General features: G+C 34.1%; 4 protein-coding genes and 1 pseudogene across 5 annotated transcripts; 4 read left to right on the top strand and 1 right to left on the bottom strand.

The window, feature by feature from the left end:
• The first annotated feature begins 393 nt into the window (after positions 1-393).
• Positions 394-4,651, top strand: LOC107411441 (UDP-xylose transporter 3). Its single transcript, XM_016019023.4, has 9 exons — positions 394-650; positions 857-924; positions 1,014-1,173; positions 2,074-2,258; positions 2,680-2,747; positions 3,194-3,326; positions 3,547-3,708; positions 3,814-4,086; positions 4,252-4,651. The coding sequence occupies exons 3-9, from the start codon at positions 1,053-1,055 to the stop codon at positions 4,360-4,362; spliced, it is 1,053 nt and encodes a 350-aa protein (XP_015874509.1). The 5' UTR covers positions 394-650; positions 857-924; positions 1,014-1,052; the 3' UTR covers positions 4,363-4,651.
• A 556-nt stretch (positions 4,652-5,207) lies between these two features.
• On the top strand, positions 5,208-7,528 carry LOC107411440 (superoxide dismutase [Mn], mitochondrial). The gene is made up of 6 exons (XM_016019022.4): positions 5,208-5,588; positions 5,738-5,784; positions 5,907-6,032; positions 6,138-6,194; positions 6,862-6,939; positions 7,178-7,528. Exons 1-6 carry the CDS (start codon positions 5,291-5,293, stop codon positions 7,268-7,270), a joined length of 699 nt encoding a protein of 232 aa, XP_015874508.1. The 5' UTR covers positions 5,208-5,290; the 3' UTR covers positions 7,271-7,528.
• Positions 7,529-8,372: 844 nt separating this feature from the next.
• On the top strand, positions 8,373-11,006 carry LOC107411452 (small ribosomal subunit protein eS26y). Its single transcript, XM_016019037.4, has 5 exons — positions 8,373-8,530; positions 8,640-8,732; positions 9,065-9,149; positions 9,258-9,388; positions 10,689-11,006. Exons 1-5 carry the CDS (start codon positions 8,528-8,530, stop codon positions 10,761-10,763), a joined length of 387 nt encoding a protein of 128 aa, XP_015874523.1. The 5' UTR covers positions 8,373-8,527; the 3' UTR covers positions 10,764-11,006.
• Positions 11,007-13,171: 2,165 nt separating this feature from the next.
• LOC107411448 (uncharacterized) lies at positions 13,172-19,380 on the top strand. 2 transcript variants are annotated; one of them, XM_048468435.2, is made up of 9 exons: positions 13,172-13,963; positions 14,717-14,902; positions 15,805-15,897; positions 16,461-16,643; positions 16,723-16,825; positions 16,933-17,118; positions 17,190-18,274; positions 18,452-18,885; positions 18,982-19,380. In XM_048468435.2, exons 1-9 carry the CDS (start codon positions 13,700-13,702, stop codon positions 19,079-19,081), a joined length of 2,634 nt encoding a protein of 877 aa, XP_048324392.2. In that variant the 5' UTR covers positions 13,172-13,699; the 3' UTR covers positions 19,082-19,380. The 2 variants fall into 2 exon arrangements, with proteins under 2 accessions (XP_048324392.2, XP_048324393.2); XM_048468436.2 differs by lacking the exon at positions 15,805-15,897.
• Positions 19,381-19,780: 400 nt separating this feature from the next.
• LOC107411447 (uncharacterized) lies at positions 19,781-27,162 on the bottom strand (annotated as a pseudogene).
• Between the last annotated feature and the right edge of the window lie 431 nt (positions 27,163-27,593).

Genomic DNA, 27,593 nt, shown 5'->3' with positions numbered 1-27,593 from the left:
TAATTGACAAATCCATTATAGCATTTATTAATATATTTTTTTTGGGAAAAAAATGGTAAAAGATCAGAGAAATTGTGTCTTTACCGAACCCCTTGTTAATAGTGGAAGGAAAATGGTAAAAAAAAAATCATTGTATAATTTGGTAATCTTGCAATGTTTATAAATCGAGGGTCAGAAACGGAAGAAAACCAATCTGGCAATATTAATGGGGCCCATTTTCCAAAGTATTAAAAGTAATTTTTACAAATTTGTTTTTCTTTTCATTTTTTGGAAATTTTATTAAAATATAAAAATTCCATTATACACAAATTCTACGGCGTCGAATAAGGGGTCGCTGAATCTGAAATAAAAAGCATAAAAGTCAAATATTCCAACACACTTTAATTTTCCATTTTCAATTACTTTTCTGCCAATTATTATTTTATTAATTTTCCTTTTTCATTATTATTATTATTATTTTTATTTTTGTTTTTCTTTAACGACGTGAACATGGTGATGCTGTGAATGTAATGCTCACCGCCATTAATGCTGCACTTGATTTAAATTCAGACATTCATATATTTATTTTGGGCTTCAATCGTATCCTTCTTAAGCAACGCTGTTTCGTTCATTTTCAGCTGCCCATCGCATTCTCAATCAGAATTCAGGAGGTCTCTCTCTCTCTCTCTCTCTCTCTCTCTCTCTCTCCCTATTCGACTATGTGCGCGTGTTTCTGCTTTTTCATAATCCACATGGGAGTAGCAGATCTAGGGTTTTTAAATGCTAATTTTTTGAACATCACAAATCGAATTTCGTCGATCACATTTTTTTGGATTTGTGACTGATGTGTTCGGTTCTGCTTCTCTGTCATTTGCAGTTTTTGAGCTGCTGCTTTGTTTTTGGCCTTAATTGTTTCAAATTTTGGATTAATTATGTCTTAATGAGGTATGCGATTTTTTTTTTAATGGTACTTTGATTGGTAAAATTTTTGTTTTATGGAGATGTTGATAGTGGGTTACTGTGATTTTTGATAGATCCAGATTGAAGTTAGAGTGAATAGATAAAGAGTGAAGATGGGTGAGAGCCAGAAGTTCCAGCTGGGGACTATTGGGGCTTTGAGTCTGTCGGTGGTGTCCTCTGTCTCCATTGTGATTTGCAACAAGGCGCTAATTAGCACTCTGGGTTTCACTTTTGGTGAGTAAGGATCCATTTTCATTTATAGTAATTGGGAAGTTGATTCAGTACAGTTAATTAATTTTATGGTATCTCTGCACAATTTTGTTTCCAGTTTGTTTTAATTTGCTGTTAACTTTGAATTCTTATCATCATGCTTTCGAAGTTTTGTTCCTCCTGATAAGAAGAAAACACTGCCAACTAAAATTATATGTTTGTTTTTCGAGTTTGTCACAGTGTGGTCAAGATTGGGTACGGAGTTGTCATAGGTTTAAGAACAGATATTACCTGAAAAAGGCAAATGCATCGACTCTCTCTCTCTCTCTCTCTCTCTCTCTCTCTCTCTCTCTCTCTCTCTCTCTCTCTCTCTCAGTCTCAGTGCGTCTTTAGGAGAAAAACTATTGCAATCACCTGTGGTTGCACAACTTAAAAGTATGAATATGGTTGCTGTCATGGGAACCTTACACGATGTTTGGTTATAGATGTTGACATTCAGGGTCGTTTTGGCTAAAGAAGTTCAGGTGGATAGTATTTTTTTGTTTTTTGTTTTTTGATGAGGTTGGTGATAATAGAGTTTACAACCAACCATATTGAAAGGCTTTACTTTATTTATTGAAAGTAATTAAATGTTTGACACAAATTTTAACTGGCACCTAACCTTTGCCATTTCAGTTGGTTATCATTATTCTCTCAATATAATCTTTATACTATACTATTGTTACCGTTAAAATTCAATATTACAAAATCTCTTTTAAGTTAATTTAAATTAATCAGAAAAGTTTTTATCTTCAGCTGCTTATATGTCATGATTTGAATCACCATTAATTCATTATTATTATTATCTTTGTCACAGATGTTGAGTATAAATTTTTATATTTCAATTTCCATTCCTATACTAAACTCAAAGTATGTGATGCACAGCTACAACTTTGACAAGTTGGCATCTTCTGGTCACATTTTGTTCCCTTCATGTGGCACTATGGATGAAAATGTTTGAACATAAGCCTTTTGATGCCAGAGCTGTGATGGGGTTTGGTATCTTAAATGGAATCTCCATTGGACTTCTGAATCTCAGCTTGGGATTTAACTCTGTCGGTTTCTACCAGGTAAGTTTCTTTGAATTTCTTTTTCCTTCTGTCTTTCTACTAATAATCTGGATTCCTATCATCTTCTTTCCAGTATAATGATTTTTCGTTAGCTAGTTATTAGTTTATTTTCCTCTTACTGCAACAAACTGAACTATAGAAGCAACATACCACCCTTTTGCATTAATTGTCTTTTAAGTATATCTAGAGAACTAGGTCTTTCATGTTATTGATCATCAATTCCCATTGACTTATTTGATGAATCTCAGTCAAGCAGCTTAAGAGAATTGGTATTTACAAAAAGACATGAATGTGAGAGTTTAGGGTTTAGGGATCCTTCCTATTCATATTTAAATTTGTTATATTTGTGAGTCAGGAGCTTAAAATATTATATCGAAATATCAGTTTCTGAACAACTATATCTGTTGGTTTTATATTTCAGATGACGAAACTGGCAATCATCCCCTGTACTGTTCTTTTGGAGACCCTATTCTTTAGGAAGAAATTCAGGTCAGTTTTAATCACACACCAACCTCATGTTACTTATATTCAGACCACAGTAAAAACACACATAAATTAGCATTTGTAAATTTTATTTCAATATTTAAGTCCGTTTCTTTAGATCAAGGACCTTTTTGTTGTTGTTTCAATAGAAATATTTGTTAAAAAATGAAAAAAGAATACTAACTGCGGTGCTGATATGTTGAAATTGAAGGGGTGGGGTTTTAAGCCTGTATTATGTTAATGTTATAGCAAATACTTTATCCTTGTTTTCAATCATTCTGTAACTATTGGGAACATAACTGCATCTGTGTTTAGCTAGTTGCGCCATGCTTTGGAATATATTTGTTTTCACCAGTTGATACATATTTAAATTAGGTATTTTTTAGCTGCTCTGGATTAAAATTATTTATCTGGCTATAACTGCATGCTAATACTTCTTATCATTATAACAGTAGGACAATCCAGTTTTCTCTTACCATCCTTCTTTTGGGAGTTGGAATTGCTACAGTTACTGATCTTCAGCTCAATGCCTTGGGTTCCTTCTTGTCCCTGCTTGCAGTTCTTACAACCTGTGTTGCTCAGATTGTATCCTTAGCTGAAGATAACTTTGCATTTTGTTGCATCTTTTATCTATACATATGCTTTCATGTATAGCCAAAAGCATATTAATAGAGAAACAAAAAGTTTTTTGCTTACAAAACACACAGGCACACCTAAACTATATATTTGCTGTATGGACGTCCTTTTCTTTCTTGGACAAGTAAAGAATCCTTTTTGTTGTTTGAGATCTTAACCAGTTATTCAGATGACCAATAGTATCCAAAAGAAGTTCAAAGTTTCTTCAACCCAACTCCTGTATCAGTCTTGCCCCTACCAAGCAATGACTCTGTTCATTGTTGGTCCATTTTTAGATGGGCTTTTGACAAATCTGAATGTATTTGCTTTCAAGTATACCCCTCAAGTGCTGGTGGGAATTGAACAACTCAGAGCTATCCTTTTTCCACTCCCTATTCTTTGAATGTTTCCTATTTCCTCTTCTCTGCAATTAATTTTAGTATTGTCTATATTGCAGTTCTTTATTGTTCTATCCTGCCTGATATCGGTCTCTGTAAACTTCAGTACATTTCTGGTTATTGGGAAAACATCTGCAGTAACCTATCAGGTCCTTGGACATCTCAAGACATGCCTAGTATTGGCATTCGGCTATGTTCTACTTCACGACCCATTTAGCTGGCGCAACATTTTAGGAATCTTGATTGCTGTAGTCGGGATGGTACTCTATTCTTATTTTTGCAATCTTGAGAGCCAACAGCAGAAGGCCAGTGAAGCTTCTGTACAGTCACAGGTAGCTCATGTTCTTTCCCATTTCATTTTCACATATACACATTGTGTGGTTCTCATGCTAATATTTTCAGATATTCAGTTTCCCATTTTTCATTTGGTAGTGTATGTTTTCCTTTTGTTGTTGCCTCTTTAATCGTGTTCCATTTTTGGCTGAAAATGGTTGTAGGTGAAAGAAACCGAATCAGATCCTTTATTAAGCGTGGAAAATGGAGGTGGGATGCTCGGGGATGGTCCAAAAGCTCCTGTGTGGAATTCAAACAAAGACCTGCATGCTTAAAGCAATTGTAATGTTTTTTTCCCGATTCAGATTCATTTGGCGTTAGATCATATATGGTAGACAAAGCTGTCCCAGCGATGAAGATGTTGCTGGAAAGTGTTTTTTCCATATGTTGCAATGCATCGCAACAGTTTGTGTAATTGGAGAATACTACAACTTGTAATGTAGAATTAGTTTTTCACAGCCGAAGCATGCCCCTTTTATATAGCAGTTTTGATTATTAATTTTGTATGAATCAGGAATGGAAATGAGCATTTTGTACCAGATTTTGGTATTTTCTAGTGTATAACGGTGTTCTTGAAGCTAAATATTCCTTGTCAATGTTAATTCTGGTCCAATTATTTGTACTAATATAACTACTTCTACTAACCCCAAAAAAAATAATAAAATAAGATAAAATTTCCTTTTACCCCCAAACTACGTTTGGATTTTCATGTTGCTCCCTAACCTGTAACACTTCTCAAGTTGCACCTAAACTATGAGCTTTTTCCTGATTTGGCAAATTAATTATATTATGAACTTCTTCCTGATTTGGCAAATTAATTATATCTTTACAGAAATTTAAAAATAATCATAAAATTGTTTCAATATAAAATTTTAAGAATTTTAGCATCCTCACATGCAAATTTTTTTTTTTTTTGTTTTCTTTTTTTGTGCTTTTAGGAGGGAAAATCATAACTAAAAATCTAAAATGAAGAAAATTAATTAAAAAGACAAAGAGATCTTAGTATAATATCAAAGGAAGAAAGGGGAGGTTAACATCAATACAGGAATTTAAGGGGACTCGATTGCAAATTTTCTAGTGCAACCATCGGCTTAATTTATAATTTATAATATTCCCCATTATTGCTTATCGTTCCGCTGAGTGGCTTGGTCACCTGTTCGCCGAGGGAGAAAAGAGAGAGAGAGAGGGTTAGAGTTGGTAGAAATGGCAATGGGAAGTGTGAGCAGGAAAACCCTAGTGGGACTTGGAAGAAATGTAGGATTTGGAGGGATAGGGTATGTGCGTGGAGTGAAGACCTTCACGCTTCCAGACCTTCCTTACGACTATGGTGCTTTGGAACCTGCCATCAGCGGAGAGATTATGCAACTCCATCACCAGAAGCACCACCAGACCTACATAACTAACTTCAACAAGGCTCTCGAACAGCTTGACCTAGCCATCGCTAAAGGCGATGCCACTGCCGTCGTCAAATTGCAGAGCGCCATCAAATTCAATGGCGGAGGTTCACTCTTTTGTTTTTTCTTTTTTTCTTTTTTAAATCTTGTTCGGTTATTCAACTTCCTAATTCATTTTATTTAAGCCCAATATGCGAATTTATTCGAAGATCTTGTTTAGCTGTTGATTTTAATCGGATTTTCTCTCTGTTTGAAGGTCATGTAAACCACTCAATTTTCTGGAAGAATTTGACCCCTGTTCGAGTAAGCCAATTCCCAATTCCCTGTTTTGGATTTATGTTTTATGGACGGTGGTTTCTTTCTTTTTTTTAAAAAAAAATTATTTTTTTTATTTTGATTGAATGGGTTGTGATTAATTGTTGCAGGAAGGAGGTGGTGAGCCTCCAAAGGGTTCATTGGGCTGGGCTATTGACACTCAGTTTGGCTCTTTAGAAGCTCTGATTCAGAAAATGAACACCGATGGTGCTGCTCTTCAAGGTTCTGGATGGGTGGTAAGTTCTTTGCCTGCTTTATCTGCTTCCTCTCTGTGTCTATTGACTGGGTGTTAAAATCCAATTTTTAAAAGGATTAATGTTTGTGTTATGAATTATTTGCAGTGGCTTGCTCTTGATAAAGAACAGAAGAAGCTTTCTGTTGAAACCACAGCAAATCAGGTATAATTTAATAAGAGCTTTCATCTCTACTATTCCTATTACTTACATAGATTAATCACCTTTTGTTTCTGCTTATCCGGGTTAATTTTATGTTTAATCTTACTGCTTGTGAGACTAATTTACCTTTGACGGGGTTGGCATCTTTGCAGTCAGTTGAGAAAGAGCTCACGGGAGCTTAGCATATCATTATCTGTTTTCCACTTTGAAGGTGGAAAACTTGTGTGCATGAGTTCTTATGCTAATTCTATAGTTGGGAAATCTGTGAGGATCTCCACTCCTCGAGAACTTTAGTGTGTATTATCCCTGCGTTGTAGACAATTTACTGGAATAATGGTAATGTGAAAGATGCTATTCCATTGCTTCTTAAGGGAATATATTTGCACAACGGGTAAGTGAAATGGGTTAGGCTAGTGACTAAATTGTATTAACAATTTAGATGTTTCACTTTCTGCTGCAACATATATCAAGTTGCTCATGTACCAGTTCATTTTGCATATATGCCATGAGTGTCTTGTCATTTATTTCATTATTTGTAGAGCACTTTGGATTTGTGTATTGGGGCATTGGTGGATGCTGTAAATCTAGTTTATTGGTTTCTTTTCTGGAATTACTATCCGAATATTATATGTTGCATATTATTTTAGCTGACTTTTTATGTATTTTGTAGGATCCACTTGTGACTAAGGGGTCAGGTTTAGTTCCTCTGCTGGGGATAGATGTTTGGGAGCATGCATACTACTTACAGGTGAGTTCAATGTGGCTTGTGTTTTTGTCCCAGTGATACGTAGAATTTAGCTTGTTAATCAATCATGATTACTTAATAAGTACATGTATTGAATAAGATGAAACTATTGGAAATCCTTATAGTTGAAATAATTATGTATCTATTAAGCTCATTGTTTTATTTTTATTATATTACGTTTGTTCTATGATATGATGCAATTCAGCCTGTAAAGTTCTAACTTGATTTTGTCATGGTGCAGTACAAAAATGTGAGACCAGACTATCTGAAGAACATATGGAAGGTTATCAACTGGAAATATGCAAGTAATGAGTATGAGAGAGAGTCTGCTTGAGGTGGGGCTCTGAGTAAGCTCTTAATGTAGGGTCTGCACGCGTATATGCAGGAATAATAAGCATTGTCGTGTATATGAAAGTCCAAAAGTTGTAACGAGTTTATGTGCCTTTTGGTGGTATTTACTTAGTGTATCGGCTTTTGTAAGCATGGTATGTCCGGTTTACTTTCAAGTTTTGTGAAAACCTTAAGTTTCAAATTGAGCTTATTTCAGATGATGATGGCGATCAATAATAATGCAGCTCAATTTTGTACATCATCTTTTTTTGCGTTGACTGGTAATTGTGTAGGCTTCTATCCATGTATCATCGGGGGGAATCTTGATTGGTTATATGTTTTGAAGATATTAAGACAAGATAATAGATTAACAAGTACGATTGGTACATCATAATAAATTTTATTTTGGGTGCTATGCGATGTGCATGTCTTATTTGGTTCTGCTAAGAATAGCCAGACGTTGTTGCGTCAAAATGCTGTGGTGGTCATTGAATTAATAAAATCGCAACTTTGTCCTCGAATTGCGAGAAGGGTGTTAGTTGTAAAACCACTGTTTTCTCCGCATCCTCAACGATCTCAACCAAGGAAAATAAGAGAAAAATTTTAGAATATTTTCATTATTTGGTTAACAAATTGAAAAATTAAAATGACAGCAAGTGGAAACCATGAAATCCCACTAGGGAAAATAGTTGTAATGCTAAAAATTTATTAGTTTCCATTACTTTAGTTAAAATAAATAAATAAAAGTTACGAAAAATAATAAGGAAAATACATCCATTATAAAATGTTTTATTTTCACAGGATTAATTTATTAAATTATTTTCTTTATTTAATTACTTATAAATTCCTAATCACTAATTACAAATTACTAACTTTAAAAACCATGCAGTGTAATTACTAAATTACTTACCGTGTAACTAATTAGCAGAATATGATAAAAAGAGACTTCACGGAATAAAAAAGGGGAAAAGTTTATATAAAAAAATAAAAGAAAAATATATTTTTTTTCCAAAAAAAAAAAAAAAAGCATTTAGAAGAGCTAGTTGGATTTATGCAACCCGACCCGATCCGCGATAGCAGTAGACTCCGGAGGCCCAAACTAAAAACCCTAGTGTGTTTCTGTATATATATTTATTTTACCTGCATCAAATCCTTTCCATTACGTTCCTGCAACAAACCCTAGCAAGCCACTCCGGCCCTTTAGCGACTAAATCTCAGATCTGAAGGTTTAGGGTTTGATACCCAAAGATCAATCTTCAGTATGGTAAGCTTTCGTGCTTCTTTTCAAGTCGCTAAAACTTATACGAATATTCAAGTTTAAATTCAACGAAAATTGTAACCTCTATGACCGTTTGTGTGGTGATTGTTGGCAGACTTTCAAGCGTAGGAATGGAGGACGAAACAAGCATGGACGTGGCCATGTCAAGTTCATTCGTTGTTCTAACTGTGGCAAATGCTGCCCTAAGGTACTAACATGGCATTCCCCATTTCTTTTTCTTTTTTTCTTTTTTGGGGTTTTTAATGTGATTCTATTTTATGGTGTTTCAATTGGATGTGCGATTATAGGGAACAAGGAAATGAATTAAGCCCAGTACAAATTGTTTAGCTTTTCTCTTTTTTATTTCATGCTCTGAATATCTGGCTTTTTTCTCAATGATTTGATTGAAAAAGCTCGAAAACTTTATTATTATTGAAGATGGAATTTTGGCGCTCTTTTAATCAGATGGGTGACAGTTTTGATTTTCTAGCGATTGATATTGGTTTCTTCTTTTGTTCTTTTTTTTTTTTTTGGTGAAAGGACAAAGCCATTAAAAGGTTTCTTGTGAGGAACATTGTTGAGCAAGCTGCTGTTAGGGATGTTCAGGAAGCTTGTGTTTATGATGGTAATCACATATTTGTCTCTTTTTTTTATCACCTATTAATTGTTTGTTTCTACCCTCTTGTGGTTTAGTAATTTGATAATGTTGTATTATCTGTTCACTCTATTTAAGGCTACACTCTTCCAAAGCTCTATGCAAAGATGCAATACTGTGTTTCTTGTGCTATCCACTCCCATGTTGTGAGGGTTCGTTCCAGGGAGAACAGGAGGATTCGTGAGCCCCCACAGCGCTTCAGACGCAGGGTATGTTTGTTAACTTAATTACTCTTATTAACGTCTGTTTTTATGTGCTATTTGGTTTCTCTTAGGTGCTAATCGTGTGTCTAGTGAGATACTTTTTTTGGGTTAGTGCAAGTGTTGTCTGTTGAAAGTCTGGTGTTCTAACTGCATTAATGTATTCAGTAATGTTGATTGTACCGTTGGATTGAGCCTTTACTTTATGTCTTTTAATTTGACACTTTAAATTGTTCTTGGTCAGGTGTATCAGATGTCTTAGCCTCCTGTTTGTTGTTTTATTTTCCGCATAAAAATTTCCTTATTTTTTTTAAAGCTGTCAGGTGCCCGAATGAATAGTAAATTTAGCTTGGAAAGTGAACCTGAGTATATTGAAACTTATAAAAAGGGAATTTGAGAGCTTTACATGTTTTACCTAAGAATTGCTACTATAACCATTCAGTTTTTAATAGAAGAAAGTAGAATAATCTAGACTTTGTGCAAGGCTGTAGGATATATGTAAAAAATGATATTAAATAGAATGCCTTCTGGTTAGGGTATTCCAATTTCTATTGTCACATTAAACTCAGCATGCTGAAATTCTGTCGACAAAGGCTTCTTGTATTAGGATCTATAATTTGAAGCATGAGGCTGCTGTACTGTAACTGCTGTCATGAAGATGATCATTTAATTCAATGCTTTTTAGGTCTTAAGGTGACATGCTTTTAAGTTTGAATTTTTGGTTTTGACGCTTATTTTGGTTGCAAAAAATGAAGTTCTTATTAAATTTTGGAACCTGGCACTTGTTACTGCCCGATACCATGTACACTATATTTTGGTAATATTTTTTTAATCTAGGTTAAGAATGTACATGTATTATCAATTGTTTCAAAGGAGTTATTGAGGCAACTGATTTTAGTAGTTTGTAACAAATTGAGCTAGAGGGTTTGTGATAACTGTTTTAACTTTTCAACAAATGATGGTTGTTTACTTTTTGTTTCTGAATTAGCCTTGTGTCAGTATAGTATACATATTAGTTATTTTTGCATACATAATATATATATACATATAGTGTGTGTGTGTGTATACATAGTATATATATATATATAGTTATTTTTGCATATGCTTGTAAATTTTTCTTTTTCATTTTTGCTTGTTTTTTCCTGTTGGTTTTTAGCATTAAATGGCATCATGTCTTTTGCAACAAAAATGTTCTTACACAGACGATAATCTTTTTATTGCACAAATTTCTACATGTTCAGATCTTTGCAAATTTCGTTGTCATGCGTTGTTAACCTTTATGCCATGTTGTGTATACCTACCTTGTCAGGATGATCAGCAAAGGCCCGGTGCACCTGGACAGGGACCACGCCCTGCAGGAGCTCAAGGTGCTGCTCGTACTTGATAAACATTCTGCAAGCTCTGCTATTTTCTTCAAGACTAGGCATTGAGGCTTTTTCATTTGCTTCTCTATTTTAAAAACGTGTTTTGACTTCTGTTTAAGACTCTGCATGCTACTATAATTGTGGCTCAGTGCGACATGTTTTTGTTAAGGTAATTGGAAAAAGGTGGCACTTTATGTAGAACCTTATTATTTTTTGTTATGCGTTTTTGAAGTGATATATTATTAGTTTCCATATTCTGTGTTTCTCCAGTCTGGATATTGGTTGCCTATTTGTGCGTTCTAGTTTTTGCTTGTTTACTGGTTCGTTTTCATGCTTGGTTTTGTATACACAAACCCTATATTCCCCTCAGGTTAGTAAAGTAACTAAAAATGCTTAAATTTATAGACATTGAACATCCACCAGAAAAAAAAAAAAAAAGAAAGGAATTATTGACATTAAACTTTTAAAAACAAACAGAAATTGAATTCAACGATGTCGTAAATGAAATGGTTGCCCAAATGATAGATACGTAGATATATTATGAAAATGAATTAGACCGGAGGCAACGAATTCAGCTGTTTTTGGTATTATCTAAAAATTTCATGAGGACTGGGCGAGAATGAGTGGATAAGGATGTCGGTAAAGTCAGACTCAGACGATGGCAGCTGCCAAAATGCAACCAATTTTATGACTATGATTACGTCTCTGACTGTATATCTACTTCACTGGTAAAACCGCTTGGATTATACAATGGGGTCAAAAACATACGACGTAAATCCTACTACTGTGGCCAAATGCTCACAGCTATCACATGTAATATACATACATATATATAGATCTATTTTTTATGTGCCGATCATCGGCAATATAGTATTTTGTACATATATATATATATATAAATATATATTATATAAAGATTATATTTATAGTGCGGATAGTTGGTATTTAGACTTTGAGTAGTCATGGTTTTTTAAAAAAATTGTATAAATACTTTTTTTATATTGACAATGATTTTTTTAAAAATCATCGTAAATATCTATGGTTTGCAATATAATTTTATTCTATATATAAAATATATATATATATATATATATATATATTTTCTTTCTAAAATCGTGTAAATTCCATTCTGAAGAACATATATATATACACATATTTGTATGCAAGAATTTATAACTTTGATCATATTCAAGACTACCATGAATGTTAAAAAAACCAATATCCTAAAAACTCATAGAAGATGACTTCAATAACTTTTTTTTTTTTCTTGGGAAGATAATTAACCAAAATTTAATTAATAAATTCAATGACTCATTGTAATTAAAAATTAAAAAAAAATACTATTTATCATCATTGTCAGTTGAATCAATACGTTTACATGGTAATTTAATTTGTTGCCATTATGAATCTAATTTTCCATGTTTAATTTTTAGCTTAAAAAATAAATAAAGATAATTGCTAATTATTACATCAATAATAGTACCACTAAAGATAATCCTCAATGGGACAAACTCTTTTGTTTTCTTTTTTAATCGAATGGGGGAAAGGATTTTAGCATGAGGCTTGTAAATTATTACATGTGATCATTACCATAGTTAATTAAATATAGAAAAGTAAAAAAGTACATGTATAAATTGTTTTATTTATTTAAAATTATGAAAAAAAAATTTTGGCCCAAAAATATTTAAATAGAATATTTATGGATTCGATATGTGCATGTATAATATGTTTGAAAAAATATTTTAAATATATAGATTAAAATTAGTTATTTTAATATATATGATAAAAATATAACTATTTGCAAGATAATAATAGTTTAATATAGTAAAAAATAAAAAATATTAAATAATCAAAATGATAAAAGAATAAAATAAAAAATATATTTTTATATACAATTTATTATGTTGCTGTAAAAGAAGAAAAAATTTAACATTATTTATTTTTCAAAGATACATATTTTTTTCATTTGAATAATACAACAATACAATATATTTAATAATGTTTTAAATTTTCTTCTCTAAAAACTGCATATTTTTTTCATACATATAAAATCAATAAGAAAAATGAGATTTTAAAAAAAAATATATATATATATATATATATGTATATTTATTATTACCTATATTGTTCACGAATTTATTAAATAGGATCACAGTGAGGCATAAGCGAATTTCTTCAAAATATTAGGTATTTAATCCTATTCTATATGATATAACTTTGTACGTTTATTTTTGCTTGTCTTTACTATTTTTCTTTTTTTTTTTTTTTTGCACGACCTTTTATGGGAAAAGTAGGATTTATCATTTGATAAAGCAAAACGACGACGTTGAGAATCCCAAGTCGAGTGTCGTCATCATCCTATCGCTGTCGTCTTATCCGAAATATCCATTAAGTAAAAAAAAAAAAAAAAAACAAAAACAAAAAAAAGAAAAAAGAAAAAGCAGTGGGCAGTGGGAATTTGTAATTCGGTGGTTGATTTGTTTTTATGTTTTTTTTCGAGTTTTCGAGGATATTTTTTTCGCGTTGCGTCGCGTCGTGTCCTGTCGCGGCCGACGTGTAACGGTGTTAGAAAATCATACCCACCACCACGGTCTCAGAAAGGAGGCTTTGGTGGGTTTTTGGGTGAGAAAACGAAGAAAAACCAAAAAAAGAGAAATTCAGGAATCAGAAAACGAAAAGCCAAAAAACAAAACCAAAAAAAAAAAAAAAAAAATCGAAGAACCAGAGCCAAAAATAAATCAAAACCCAAAACAGTTCTCTTTTCTGGGATTTTCATTATCTCATTCTATACATTCATTTTTCGCCAATTCCATTCCTAAAGCCATAACCTTTCTTCTTCCCCATCTCAATTTCTCTGTATTATTCTGTACTTTTTTTTCTTTTTTTTTTTTTTTGGGTTTCTGGGTAGCTTTATTTTGGTGCTATATTTTAGTTTCTTGCAATTGGGTTTATATCCATGGGCGATCTTCAAGTTTGTCCCGCGCCGAACCCAAATGGAGTCATTTTCCGGGAAGATCGTCTGTGCCCGTCGCCGTCGTCGCCTTCATTGCCGGCGTCCAACCCGGATTTCGAGTTTATAAGCGCGGAGTCTTGGGCGATAGCAGAGAAGAAGACCAAAGAGATAGTTTATAGAATTCAGCCCACTCTGGTTGCGGACCAGAAGAGGAAGGACGTGATTGAATATGTTGAGAGACTACTTCGACATTGTATTGGATGTCAGGTAATAAAAAGTTTATGCAAAACACTTTCTTAGTGTTTGGTTGAATGAGGGCTTTTGGGCGAGTTCAATTGGTTACAGTGTTTGTATGATGAGGTGGTGTTCCTTCAAGAATGATAAGAGTGTTGAACTAATGCTTATGATAGTTTTGCATGGACTAAACTGAAAAATAAAATAAAAAATTAAAAAGAAATTAAAAAAAAAGAAAAAGAAAAAAGAAATCTGATTATACTAAGCAAAACAGATATTTCTAAAGGAACCATTAACAAGGCTGTGATCAATGCTTGTTATGATCTAATTGAAGAGTTTGGTAATTATTATTATTATTATTATTATTATATATTTATATATATTTTTTTTTTGTCTAATGAAATTAAAATTTCAATTTGTTGATTAGGTTAACTGTCAAGTTTAACTTCGATAGTCTTCGTGTGTTTATCCTTTGAGTATGGTTGTTTTTTTACATGATGTTCCTAAAGTTGGTTTGTTTTCCGTGATCTTTTTTCTTATTATGAAGATATTATATTATTCTTAAAATGGAAAATCTTAGAGGGCTTCACTCTGCTGAGCCATTTAGACTTGAGAAAGGCTCATCTTCAATTTCACAAAATCATGATTTTATTGTTCAGCTGATATTTAGTGATGTGTTGTTTTATCTGTAAGTCACTGAAATTGGAGGTGCTTGTCCTTTCCATTATGTTGAAATTCTTATATGAGTGTATAGATTTTTATTTTTTTTATTCATAATTCTTGCAGGTCTTTCCTTACGGGTCAGTTCCACTTAAAACCTATCTTCCCGATGGAGATATAGATTTGACTGCCTTTAGCAGTCCAAACATTGAGGATACGTTGGTTTCTAATATTTATGCTGCTCTGAGGCGAGAAGAGCATAATGAAACTGCTCAGTACAAAGTAAAGGATGTCCATTGCATTGATGCTGAGGTCCTTTCTATTTTGATACTTATATTGTAATTTCATTCCAGTTGATAATATTTTCAATACAAAAGCATTAGACTTGCACTTAGCTGCATATATATATATATATATATAAGCATGTAATGCCTCAGCATCTGTATATTGGTTGGTGTGACTTTTCTCTAAAATGTTTATATATCTTCAAAATATATCAGGTTCCCATACTAGTGACAGTTCATAAGATCCATTGAGATTAAATATTTTATTTCTGAAACTGATTCGTGTCAGAAAATGTGGTCTATAATCTGAATCATGCAGCTTTTTATGGTGTCAACTCTAAGAGCTTAATTATTGGCCACAGAGTTACATGGTCTCTTTTCTCCATATGAACACGGTGGTCTAATTACTAATAAGCTTGTAGCCTCTTTCCTGTGGCATTTCGTATACAACTGATTGTGTTGGTTCTATTGGTGCCAATTATCTTATTATTTTCTTCCTATGTTCCAGCAGAAAATTTCTAGTGAAGAAGAATCCTTACTTTTCTTAGGATTGTATAACAACAGTTATTTAAGATATAACATTTGATTTAGATTTATATGTTGCAGATGATTTTAAATCTTTTCAATATTCTACTAATTTAGGAACAATTTGTTGCTATTTTTGTTTGGTTATCATTCTATTTATTAACTCATTCTGTAGTTAATTTTCTTAGAGTTTCTAACAACAGTTGTTTAAGATATAACATTTGATTTTGATTTATATGTTGTAGATATTTTGCTCTCAATATTCGACCTCTTTAGAGATCAAAGAGTTGCTTTTTTTGTTTGGTTGTCATGCTATTGATGCATTTATTCTTTAGTTGTTCATTTTCTATTAGCTTACTTATTTATTTGATGCTGGTTTTGAGATACTGGGGTTTATGATGGCAGGTTAAGCTTGTGAAATGCATTGTACAGAATGTAGTAGTAGATATATCATTCAATCAGTTAGGGGGACTTAGCACACTATGTTTTCTTGAACAGGTATGGACATGTTAGTCTCTTAAGTATCATGTTTGTATGCTTTTTTTCCATTGGTTTATTGGTTGCCCCTGGTTTATCTACAGCTTGTTTGGTAATGTCTATATTTTTGGTTTTTGGCTTTCAATTTTTACTTGAAGTCTTTACTTTTTTTTCCCCTAGTCAAATAAAAGTTTTACTTTAGTTGTGTATAATTGGCCTGTGCTTTAAATGATAGTTAGGCAGCCTAATTGCATGCTTAAAGAAAACTAGCTACAAGATTAAAGGAAAAAAATAAGAGAAACCTTTAAGGCATTTACCATTATAGTTGTAATGACTATCATAGTAATCATTTACCATTCATGTATGTTTGATCTCTCTCACCAAAAAAAAAAAAAAAAGCATAAATGTTACCGAAAAATGGTTTATTTTTATAGTTTTGTATTCTAGCTCTTGACATATCTGTATGTTTTATAGCATCTAATGTTGTTTGATGACCGTAGTTTTCATACGTTTAAAAGTAAAACAATAAAATTGACTAAGCTGTGATCTATGGCATACCATTGCTCATGCTGCTTGTTTTGCAGGTTGATCGCCTTATTGGTAAAGATCACCTTTTCAAACGCAGCATTATTCTGATAAAAGCCTGGTGCTATTATGAGAGCCGTATACTTGGTGCCCACCATGGTTTGATTTCAACCTATGCTTTGGAAACATTAGTCCTCTATATATTCCACCGGTTCAACTCTTCTCTAAATGACCCTTTGGCGGTATGCACTATTGTCAACCTTCAGTTGTGCTTGAGTATAGAATGGTTCAAGCACCTAATTATGCTTCCTTGTGTCATAGGTTCTGTATAGATTCTTAGATTACTTCAGCAACTTTGATTGGGACAACTGTTGTATTAGTTTAAATGGACCAATATCCAAATCATCCCTGCCCAATATAGTGGGTAAGAGATATTGTTTTGTATTTGTGATGTTGGATATCTCCAATTACTATTTCCTAATCTCTCTCTCCCTCTTCCCTTCTCCTTGCTGCCTCTTTCTCTATGTGCAGCTGATTTACCAAAAAACAAGCATGATGATCTTTTGCTAAGCCAAGAATTTCTCAGAAATTGTTTGGACTTGTTTTCTGTTCCATCATGTGGGCTTGAGACAAACTTGCGAGTTTTTCCTCTGAAGCATCTTAATATAATTGATCCTCTAAAAGAAAACAACAACCTGGGGCGCAGTGTTAGTAGAGGTTTGCTTCATGCTCTCTCCTCTTATCAAGTTTGCTATCGTCAAATTGTAATAATTGTTGGCTATTTTCAGGTAATTTCTTTCGAATACGTAGTGCTTTTAAGTATGGAGCTCGCAAGCTTGGCTGGATTCTTTCTTTACCTGGAGAAAGAATAGCAGATGAGCTCAAGAAGTTTTTTGCAAATACTTTGGATATGCATGGAAGCAATTGTTGGGCTGATGTGCAAAATTCCTCCCTTGGTTCTGATGTAGTTTCAGAAAATGTATCTTCATCATCATGTTTAGATACAGCTTCCAAGGAAAAGAACTTTGTAGACTCTACTACTGGTTTTAAGATGCAAGGATTTGTAGCTGCCTCTGGACTCAGACACAAACTAGGTAGAAACATATTGAAAGCAGTTTCCCATCATGTAGTGAAAGAATTTGGCTGTAATTTTGATGGGGATGTGAAAGAACATGAAAATTATGGAATTTTGGGTACTAGAAATACAAATGGCCCTACTGATTTCCCTGTGAATAGACACTTAAACACATCAGTCTCGTTGTGTTCCAACCATTCACGTTCTTTTTCCTCTGGCTCTTGTGGAGAAGAAGGGCAGATGGAAACTTTGCATTTTGGTGAGAAACTGGCTGCAGATTCTGCTGTTGATGGGATGAATGTCACTTCTACGTTGGAGCACAAGGGGAATCATACTGTAACCTGCAACCCGGCCTCACCGTGCATTAATTGTGAGGACATAGAATTTATTGGTTCAGCATGTGTAAGTGATGTTGCTAGTGTTTCAGAAAATATGGATCGTGTAGAGATCACAGGCATTACTGGACGCTCTAAAATTGTGGAATTCTTATTGGACCTAAGTGGGGATTATGATAGTCACTTTAGGAACCTTCAATATGGTCAGCTCTGTCATGGGAATGCCATATCACTGCCCTCATTGCCCAGTCCTCCCTTGTCACCTCAACTACCAAACAAAAATTCATGGGAAGCAATCCACAAATTGCTACAGTTTCCACAGAATATCAGTTCTCGAAGTAATGGACATTGTATTGCTCTGGGACCTCAGTTTTACCCTGCAAATCATTCCAGTCTTCTCAATTTGGCTTTTGGGGAAGAAAATAAAAGACCGCGAGGAACTGGAACATACATCCCCAATGTGGTAATGTCATTTCTAATATCTATAGAACAATATATTTGGATTGCAATTCCATAAATCTGTTCATCCATGAGCCCTTTATCTATATGTTGTTCTGTCTTCTGTCTAATCATTTTACATGCAAATAGTTCAGTCTTGTTAAGTTTTATTTTGACCATATCTTGCTTATGTATTTTGCAGAGTACTCTTCCTTATAGGGACAGGACATTGCCTGGAGGGGGAAGGAATCAGGCACCTGGAAGTCATGCCCCATTGCGGAAACACACTCGCAATAACGGCTTTTCTACTGCCCCACAAAAGATGACCTCATCTGCAGAATGCAGGCATGAGCTCTCTCAAAATGAATACCCAGTTTTAGGCAATGGGAAGTCTGGATCATCAGATTGCCACCACTCTAATCTTTCTGCCTGGGGTTCTTTCCACTCAAATTCTATCTCCCACTCATCTGAGAAACTTGAGCATGGATCCTCATGCCCTAAGACATGGCCATCACCCTTGCCAGAAGGAGTCTGTCAATTTGAGTCTGACACGTCACATGCTTGGGAGTCTGCTTCGAGCCCAGTGGCACTTGCAGTTCAAAGTTGTGAACCATTATTGGGTCACAATCATGAAAGGTGATACTCGATCGGATTTCTGTTTTGGAAGTTTACTTTCAGTGGCTGCAATGTATTTATTAGGCTTAATAATAGCTTTTGCTTTTCTCTCAAAAGGAGCTGTCTGAAGATTAGTTTCCTGTTTGGTCTTCACAGGGTTGAAGAGCAATCATACCATCTTAAAAATGACGATGACTTTCCTCCACTTTCCATCTAAGCAGCTTCGAAGACCAATCAATACAGGAGAAGAATGAGGACGCTGATAATATTTGCAGACGCAAAGAGGCTAGGGTTTTGGTAATAGTTGAGATTCCCCAAAAAAGGATGTTTGCTGTTGGTATATTTAGAATGATGTAGAAAAATGCGTAATGTACATTTTTGTGATTGTTGGTTTGCCCTCGTCTGAGATCTTGTATGCCATGGGATCGATGCACGGCACTTAAATTTTGAGTTTCCAAGTGTACACATGATAAAATTTGTATATTATGTTCCAAAGGAAGATTTTGAGTAGTTCAATTTGGGAATGTTTCCTATGAAACTAAATTTTTCTAAATTGATTACTTTTGTTTTGGAACTTTATCAAGTAAAAACCTAAAGAACTCATTTCACCTTGTTTTAGAAAGAATAGCCCCCAAATAAAAACAAACACATATTAGAGTTTAGAATGTCAATTCAAATATATAATGCATTGTTAAGCCTTTTCAATTATAGATGGCTTATGGTTGCGAGACTCAATTTTCATTATAACTTATTATAAGCCCCTCCAAAGTTGCAGCTTCGCTGCCAAGTCTAAATTACATCCAAGCTTTATTGTATTTAACCTTTAATCATCAATAGGTCATAATCGCTTAGGTGCTCATTTTCCCAAACGAACAAGGAGTCATATAATATAATAACCGAAAGATACATTACCACATTGTACTAATCAAAATCTTTCATTGCAACATAATCTACAAATTAAAGCATGTGTACACTTGGAGACAAAAATTTAGGTGCCGAGCATCAAACCCTATATATACAATCACCGAACACGAGCTGCCCAGACTAGCACTACACTTTGAAAATGAACGACACAATGTACATTATGTATTTTCCTAAATTACTCTACATGTACCAACATCAAACTGCGTCTCTTTTGGGGGAACCTCAGCTATTAGAAATATCTAGCATGTTAGCATCTGCAAAATATTATCAGTCTTCATTCTTCTACAGTATTAACTGTCCTTTGAAGCTGCTTAGATGGAGAGTGGAGGAAAATCGTCTTCATTTTTAAGATGGTATGATTGCTTATCAACCCTGAAAAACCAAACAGGAAAGCAATCTTTATATAGCTCTTTTAAGGGAAAAGAAAAGAAACAGCTATTAGCCACATATATCATAATATATTGCAATCCTGAAAGAAAACTTCCAAACTAAAAATCTCACCACCTTTCACGATCAACAACCAATAATGGTTCAAAACTTTGCACCTCCACTGCCACTGGGCTCAAAGCAGACTCCCAAGCATTTGAAGTGCCAGATTCCGGCCGATGGACTCCTTCCAGCAAGTACGATGGCCATGTCTGGGAGCACAAGGATGCATGCTCAAGTGTCTCAGATGGGTGGGTATAAGCATTTGGGTGGAAAGACTCCCCCATGGCAAGTTGAGATTGGTGGTAATCCGATGAAACAGACTTTCCATTGCGTAAAACTGGGTACTCAGCTTGCGAGAGCTCATTCCTGCATTCTGCAGATGAGGTCAACTCTTGTGGGGCCGTAGATGAACCATTATTGCGAGTGTGTCTCTGCAATTGGGCATGACTTGCTGGTGCCTGATTCCTTCCTCTTCCAGGCAATGCCCTGTCCCTAATGGGACGAGAACTCTGCAATATAAGAGCACATTATACTTCTATAGAGGTCAACAATAGTACATTCGCAAGAATGGAGCATACACGTATATAATGATTCAATGGAAAACTAATCACATAACTAATGTGACAATGAAATAAAAGATCTATAGAATTGTTAATCCAAATAAATTGTTGTACAGAATATACAAATGACAATACCGCATTGGGGATGTATGTTCCTGTTCCTTGTGGTTTTTTATTTTCTTCCCCGAAAACTACAAAGGGAAGACTGCAATGATTTCCAGGGTAAAATTGTGATGGTCCTAAACCAACAACATTCCTATTACTTTCGGAATTGAAATTTTGCGGAAACTGTAGGGATTTGTGGATTGTTCCCCATGAACTTTTGTTTGGTAGCTGAGGTGACAAGGGGGGACTGAGCAATACAGGTGCTGATATGGCATAACCATGGCAAAACTGACCATATTGAAGGTTCCTAAAGTGACTCTCATAATCCCCGTTCAGGTCCAACAAGAATTTCGAACCTCTAGAGCTACCAGAGATGCTTGCAATATGACTCTCGACATGATCTGTAAATTCTGAGACATTAGTGACATCACTCAAGACAGCTGAACCGATGTCCAAACCATTACTGCATGATGAGGCCAGGTTGCTAGCAGATAAATGTTTCCTTTTGTCCTCCAATTTTGAAGTGAAATGCATTCCATTGATGGCAGAATTTGGAGCCACTCCCTCAACAAAGTGCAAATTTTCAATCTTCCCTTTTTCACCGCACGAGTCTGAGGAACAAATCTGATGTGAGTGATCAGAGCTAATTGAAACTGTTGTGCGCAAGTGATTATTCACAGGCAACTCAGTTGAGCCATTTGTCTTTCTAGCACCCAGAATTCCAGAAGTTACACCATAGACATCCCCATCAAGACTACAACCAAATTCTGGAACTACAAGCGAGAAAACTGATTTTGATACATGGCTATCAGGTTTTTGTCGAAGTCCAGATGTAGCTTCAGTGACTTGTATCTTATGACCAACAATTAAGTTTTTTTCTTCAGACAATGTTTCTGATTGTGATGGTGGTGGTAAGTGTTCTGAAACTCCAACGTCAGAAGCAATGGCAGACTTTTGAAGATCAGTCCAGCAATTGCTACCATGCCTATCCAAAGTATTTGCAAAAAACTTCTTTAGCTCATCTTCTATTTTCTCTCCAGGTAACAAAAGAATCCACCCAAGCTTGCGAGCACCGTATTTAAAAGCACTGCGTATTCGATAGAAATTACCTGCAAAAGAAGCCAACAATTATTAGCGCTGGACAAGAAATAAGAAGAGAGAGCATGAGCCAGACCTCTATTGACACTACGACCAAGGTTGTTGGTTTCTTTCAGAGGATCAATTATATTGAGATGCTTCAAAGGAAATGCTCGCAAGTTTGTCTCAAGCCCACTTGATGGAACAGAAAACATGTCCAGACAATTTTTGAGAAATTCTTGGCTTAGCAACAGATCATCACGCTTGTTTTTTGGTAGATCAGCTGCAAATAGAGAGAGGGCAGGTGGAAGGGAGAGAGAGAGAGAGAGATCAGGAAATTATAATTGGAGATATCCAACATCACAACACAATAGAATATTTCTTACCCACTACACTGGTCAGGGAGGATTTGCATATTGGTCCATTTAAACTTACACAATAGTTGTCCCAATCAAATTTGCTGAAGTAATCTAAGAATCTATATAGAACCTATTATACAAGGAAGCACAATTAGATGGTTGAGTAAATCTATGCAATGGGCACAACTGAAAGTTAATAACAGTACATACCACTAAAGGGCCATTTAGAGAAGAATTATACAGGTGGAATATATAGAGGACTAATGTTTCCAAAGCATATGTTGAAATCAAACCATGGTGGGCACCAAGTATACGACTCTCATAATAGCACCAGGCTTTTATAAGAATAATGCTGCGTTTGAAAAGGTGATCTTTGCCAGCAAGTTGATCAACCTGCATAACAAACAGCATAAGTAATGTGAAGACATAGATCACAGCTTAGTGGGTTTATTATTCTACTTTTAAATGTATAACTAAAAATCAAAGTCTGTTAACCATAGGTATTGGGTAAAAAACTTAAAAGGTCTACAATGTTTATACCTGTTCAAGAAAGCATAGTGTGCTAAGTCCGCCTAACTGATTGAAGGATATATCTACTACTACATTCTGTACAATGCATTTCACAAGCTTAACCTGCCATCATAATCTCCAATATTTTAAAACCCACCACATCAAATAAAATAAGGACACAGATAGAAAATGAACAGTTACAAAACAGTCGAACAATAGCATGAGATCCCAACAAAAGTAGCAAAACTTGGATCTTCGAAGAACAACAATATTGAAAGAAGTTACAATAACATATATCTAAGTCTATCACGCTTCAATATTTTTAATTTTTAATATTTAATCATCATTAAGAATACAGGTTTCATTTAGTCTTATCTGAGTCTAGTAATTTCTAAAATCTTAAAATTTTAACTGAACCTAGATGCCCTAGCACCAAGAAAACAGCATCACGTGGCTTCTCCCTTGATTATTATGAAGCCTTCACATTTGAACAAATTTAATCTTTAACAAAGTTAATAGTTAGCTTAAAAGCATAGGACATGAAGATGACTAGTTATTGATCCATATTCCATTGCTTCCCTAAAATATTTCAAAATCCCAAAAAAGCTATAATAGGGATAAACTTATGCTTATGTGCTTATTCTTCGACTCGTGAAAGAAGACAATTTAACAGAAAATAAAGTGGACAAACGCTAAACAGGTGTCCAACTCCTGAGAAAAGCCACTTCTATGCTTTGACAAAATTTATGAATTTAAACCTTTTATTCATACACCACCAGTTCTCAAATTCTAAATTCTTGTTAAACCACTGCACTAACTCTCCTTCAAAGTCATAGACTAAGGCAAATTCCATACATATATGAGCTGGGAAAAAATCAGAGCTATGGTTGATAGCACAACTGGTTGAGGTAGGTTGATGCTTTTTAGATCAGTGTTAAAGATTCAAAATTCTAAGGATATTTACATATGTAGAGAGAGAGAGAGAGTATTCATGGCTTGTACAGATTTTCAAACAAAAGTTCTGAACAATGTCAAGCATATAGATTCACAATGGATTGATTATTATTAACAAAAAAATGTGTCAAAAAAAGAAAAAGAAAAAGAGGTATATCAAAAACCAAGCTAAGCTAACCATTAGAACAGTCCAAAGAAATTTCAAGCCTTACTCTTGGGCTTCAAAGCTCAGTAACACAAAGCTTTCAGTATTAGAATCAAAAAATTAAGTAGGCAAAATTTGATACCATTAAAAAGGCAAGTACTGTAGTCTTATGTGAAACATAAGGCATAACTACAAAAGAAAAACCAAATAATCGGAAAGAATGGGTTAGGTGGACTATAGTCTAGTATTTATTACTATAATTAATAAGTAGAATAGTTTGGAATAATAAAAAATCTACAAGACCTTGAACCATATTAATTGGGTGTAAGGGAAAATTATTGTTTATATAGATTGACATGGGATCCATTTAGGGCTAGTAAGAAATGCTTCAAAAAGGGTGGCCACAGGATTCTGGCGTACTAATATTCTTAAGGAGATTCTTGCATGCAAAAGAGCACCAATAAATAATAAACAGTAACTTGTATTAAATTTATGAAGGCAACAAAATATTATTTATTTAATTCACTATACAACCAATAAGAGAATGAGCTTCTAGATTTCTTCAAAGACTTTAATTAAGATTGATATTGGGAAGTAAGTATGAAGACTACCATGGGTCAGTTCTAAACTAGATTGTGATTACGTTAGAATCTGAAAATGATTGAGATTACAATTTTAAAATTAATGTCTAGCACTTAAATTACATAAAATCCCAGTATGAATAATTACAATATGGGTTAGAGTTTTCAACATTTAAAAGAAATATATAGTAGGAAAAACTTATTATAATTAGGCTTAATAACATTTGTCCAAAAATTTAAGGAAGAACCATGGAAAAAATGGATTGATTAGGAATGTTAATTTAAATAAGATGCAAAGTTAACATATGATTGTTTATAAGCTTGCTTATAAAGGTCAAAAAAGCTTTTTACTTAGCATCTAAAGCAAGCAAATACTAACTCCAAGTGTTCTAGCATAGTCTTTAAACAATTGTTAGTATACCTTATAACGTAAGAATGGATTCATCGAAAATCACAACTTTTATGCGAATTACCACCGTATGGATGTGATTCGATATGTGGAAAATAACCTGATGTGTTTTTGCGGAAACTATAACTAATTCTGATGTTTTATGAAGAAATATAATTCTTTAAGAAAGAAGTCATAAATGGAAATTTTAAATCAGTAGAAAAAACAGAGATATTTATATGCTCATATACACATGCAACAGTGCACCTCTAATGCTTAATGGATTGAAAAGTTTATCAACTGGAGTGAAGTTACAACATAAGTATCAAGGCAGAAAGAACCTCTGCATCAATGCAATGGACATCCTTTACTTTGTAAGGAGCGGCTTCATTATGCTCCTCTCCCCTCAGAGCAGCATGAACATCGGAAACTAAGGCATCCTCAATCTTTGGACTGCGAAAGACAGTCAAATCTATATCTCCATCGGGAAGATAGGTTTTTAGAGGAACAGATCCGTAAGGAAACACCTGAAAGGATAATACCAATAAAATCTACAAATTCGATATTTAAGCACTTTCATAAAATGGAAAGGAGCAGCACCACCAACATCAATGATGCCCACATAAAACCAGTCAAAAATAAATGACAAAATCACTCAAACAAAGAATCCTAGTTTTAAAAAAATACAGATCAACCTCCCCCAAGTTTCAAATAGCTCATCAAATTGAAGCCCTCCACATAACTTTCCATTTAAAGAAACATGAAGAGATTCAAAACCAAATCCAAACTTCACGACCCATATCAGTAATGCAACTAAGTTCCTAACAGGCCTAAGGAACATTATTCAAAAGACAACCATACCCAAGGAAGATAAAAGAAGAAGGTGAAAATGCTTTTATGTTAAATATATATACAGATCAAACTCTACATTTATGATTATCACAAACATTGATACGGCCATTAGTACTGCTTCCTTAACTACTCTCTCTTACTTGTTTAGCCAATCATTTTCTCACTTTTTTACTGTATAAATTAAATTTAGCCTCTGCAACAGGCTATCCTCTCCTAAGCTGCAGTTCAACCTCATCAGTCTTGAAAACACACCACCCCATCAGGTAAAAATTTTACACGCATAAGTACTCGAATGCCAGCTACCTATTGTGTCAAACTGCTATAAATAATGACTTTCAAAGTTTGTCATTAAACAGTCAATGCGCATCACTACTTCACTTCTCAAATATTAATACACACTGAAATAATAGACATTTTTCCACCATCAATTAGAAATCACTCGGCTAAAGAAACCAAATAAAAAATAAAAAACACCAAGCTGGCACATCATAGCATGAACACTGAAGCAATAACATAAGGATAACAAAATGGCTCAAATTATAGAAGAAAAACCCAAAAAAAACCAACATCCTTAATTCACATAGATTGTCATACAATCCCAAAAAGTTGCACAAAACCCATAAAACGAATTGAAACAAGTGTTTTATCTGATCGTGTTACCTCACATCCAATGCAATATCCAAGTAATCTCTGTACATAATCGATCACGTTCTTCCTCTTCTGGTCCGCAACAAGAGTGGGCTGAATCCAAGAAACTATCTCTTGGGTCGTCGCCTCGGCTATGGCCCAAGATTCCGCAGCGATCGACTCGGGATCGGGATTGGAAACCGGCAGTGGCGGCGAGGATGGCAAAGTGCATAGGCGATCTTCCCCCAAAATGTCTCCATTTGGGTTCGGCAACACACAAGGTTGAAGATCGCCCATGAAAAAAGTCCAAAAATTATACGAGTAAGCTGAATTAAAACCTATTCAATAAATTCGATACCCCAAACCCCAAAATAATAATAATACTAAAATAAAAATAATAGAAAAATAAAATAATAGAAAAACCCAATAATATCCCGGCAGCGGTTAAGGCAGGACCGCCAGGGGTGACAAAACGGCGTCGTTTAATTAGCTCCCTGATTCAGAGGTCTATTGTGGCCTGGAGTGGCAGAGGTTTAGCCTTGAAAATAAAAAAAAAAAGAGTTCCGAGGACTGGTTTTGGGTGTTAAAGATAGCAGAAAACAACCAAAAAATGGTGAATAACACAGAGGAAGATTGGAAATGGAATCCCAAAGAAAAAAAAATTGGAGAATTGTGGAGGAAGAAAGGGTTATTGGCAGGAATTGGGACCAGAATTGGAAAGGGCTATTTTGGTTAAAAGATAAAGATACAAGGGCTTTTTACGAAATTATTTCCAACTTTTTAAAACCATTTTTTTTAATAAATATATCTATAACATATGTAAAATATTTCAATATGCTTAAAAATATATATACATATATATATATATATATATATTATTTATCAATTAGAGGCCACCATTAACAAAATTTATAAATTTATTTAAAATAGCATTTTAAATGATTATCTAAAGAGAAAAGAAATTCAATGTATGATTAACTTTTAAGTTTGAAAAATAAAATTAATTAAAAAAAAATGTAACCAGTTCCAGTTACATATCAGTATAAGGATTGTATTAAAAATGAGTCCCATCGGACCAGTACAGGGACTGAATTTTCATTTAAATTTAATATTAATACTTTTTTAACATATAATATATTTAATATACTCTAGGAAAGGAAAATGATGTACATGGTAAAATTTTAATTACAAGAAGAAGAAAGGGAAAGGTACATAAAC

Source organism: Ziziphus jujuba, chromosome 10 (assembly GCF_031755915.1).
Source record: "Ziziphus jujuba cultivar Dongzao chromosome 10, ASM3175591v1".
NCBI lineage: Eukaryota > Viridiplantae > Streptophyta > Magnoliopsida > Rosales > Rhamnaceae > Ziziphus > Ziziphus jujuba.
Note: the sequence above shows the minus strand (reverse complement) of the source record. Positions and strands in the feature narration are given on the sequence as shown.

Bases quoted from the DNA above. Each gene is read 5' to 3' on its own strand.
- LOC107411441 (XM_016019023.4), top strand. From the start codon at position 1,053: ATGGGTGAGAGCCAGAAGTTCCAGCTGGGGACTATTGGGGCTTTGAGT. The intron at 2,259-2,679 runs GTAAGTTTCTTT...TTTATATTTCAG, and splicing joins ACTCTGTCGGTTTCTACCAG to ATGACGAAACTGGCAATCAT. The intron at 3,327-3,546 runs GTATCCTTAGCT...CCAGTTATTCAG, and splicing joins CAACCTGTGTTGCTCAGATT to ATGACCAATAGTATCCAAAA.
- LOC107411440 (XM_016019022.4), top strand. From the start codon at position 5,291: ATGGCAATGGGAAGTGTGAGCAGGAAAACCCTAGTGGGACTTGGAAGA. The intron at 5,589-5,737 runs GTTCACTCTTTT...CTCTGTTTGAAG, and splicing joins CATCAAATTCAATGGCGGAG to GTCATGTAAACCACTCAATT. The intron at 5,785-5,906 runs GTAAGCCAATTC...TAATTGTTGCAG, and splicing joins AGAATTTGACCCCTGTTCGA to GAAGGAGGTGGTGAGCCTCC.
- LOC107411452 (XM_016019037.4), top strand. The intron at 8,733-9,064 runs GTACTAACATGG...TTTTGGTGAAAG, and splicing joins GTGGCAAATGCTGCCCTAAG to GACAAAGCCATTAAAAGGTT. The intron at 9,389-10,688 runs GTATGTTTGTTA...CTACCTTGTCAG, and splicing joins CACAGCGCTTCAGACGCAGG to GATGATCAGCAAAGGCCCGG.
- LOC107411448 (XM_048468435.2), top strand. From the start codon at position 13,700: ATGGGCGATCTTCAAGTTTGTCCCGCGCCGAACCCAAATGGAGTCATT. The intron at 13,964-14,716 runs GTAATAAAAAGT...TAATTCTTGCAG, and splicing joins GACATTGTATTGGATGTCAG to GTCTTTCCTTACGGGTCAGT. The intron at 15,898-16,460 runs GTATGGACATGT...CTTGTTTTGCAG, and splicing joins CACTATGTTTTCTTGAACAG to GTTGATCGCCTTATTGGTAA.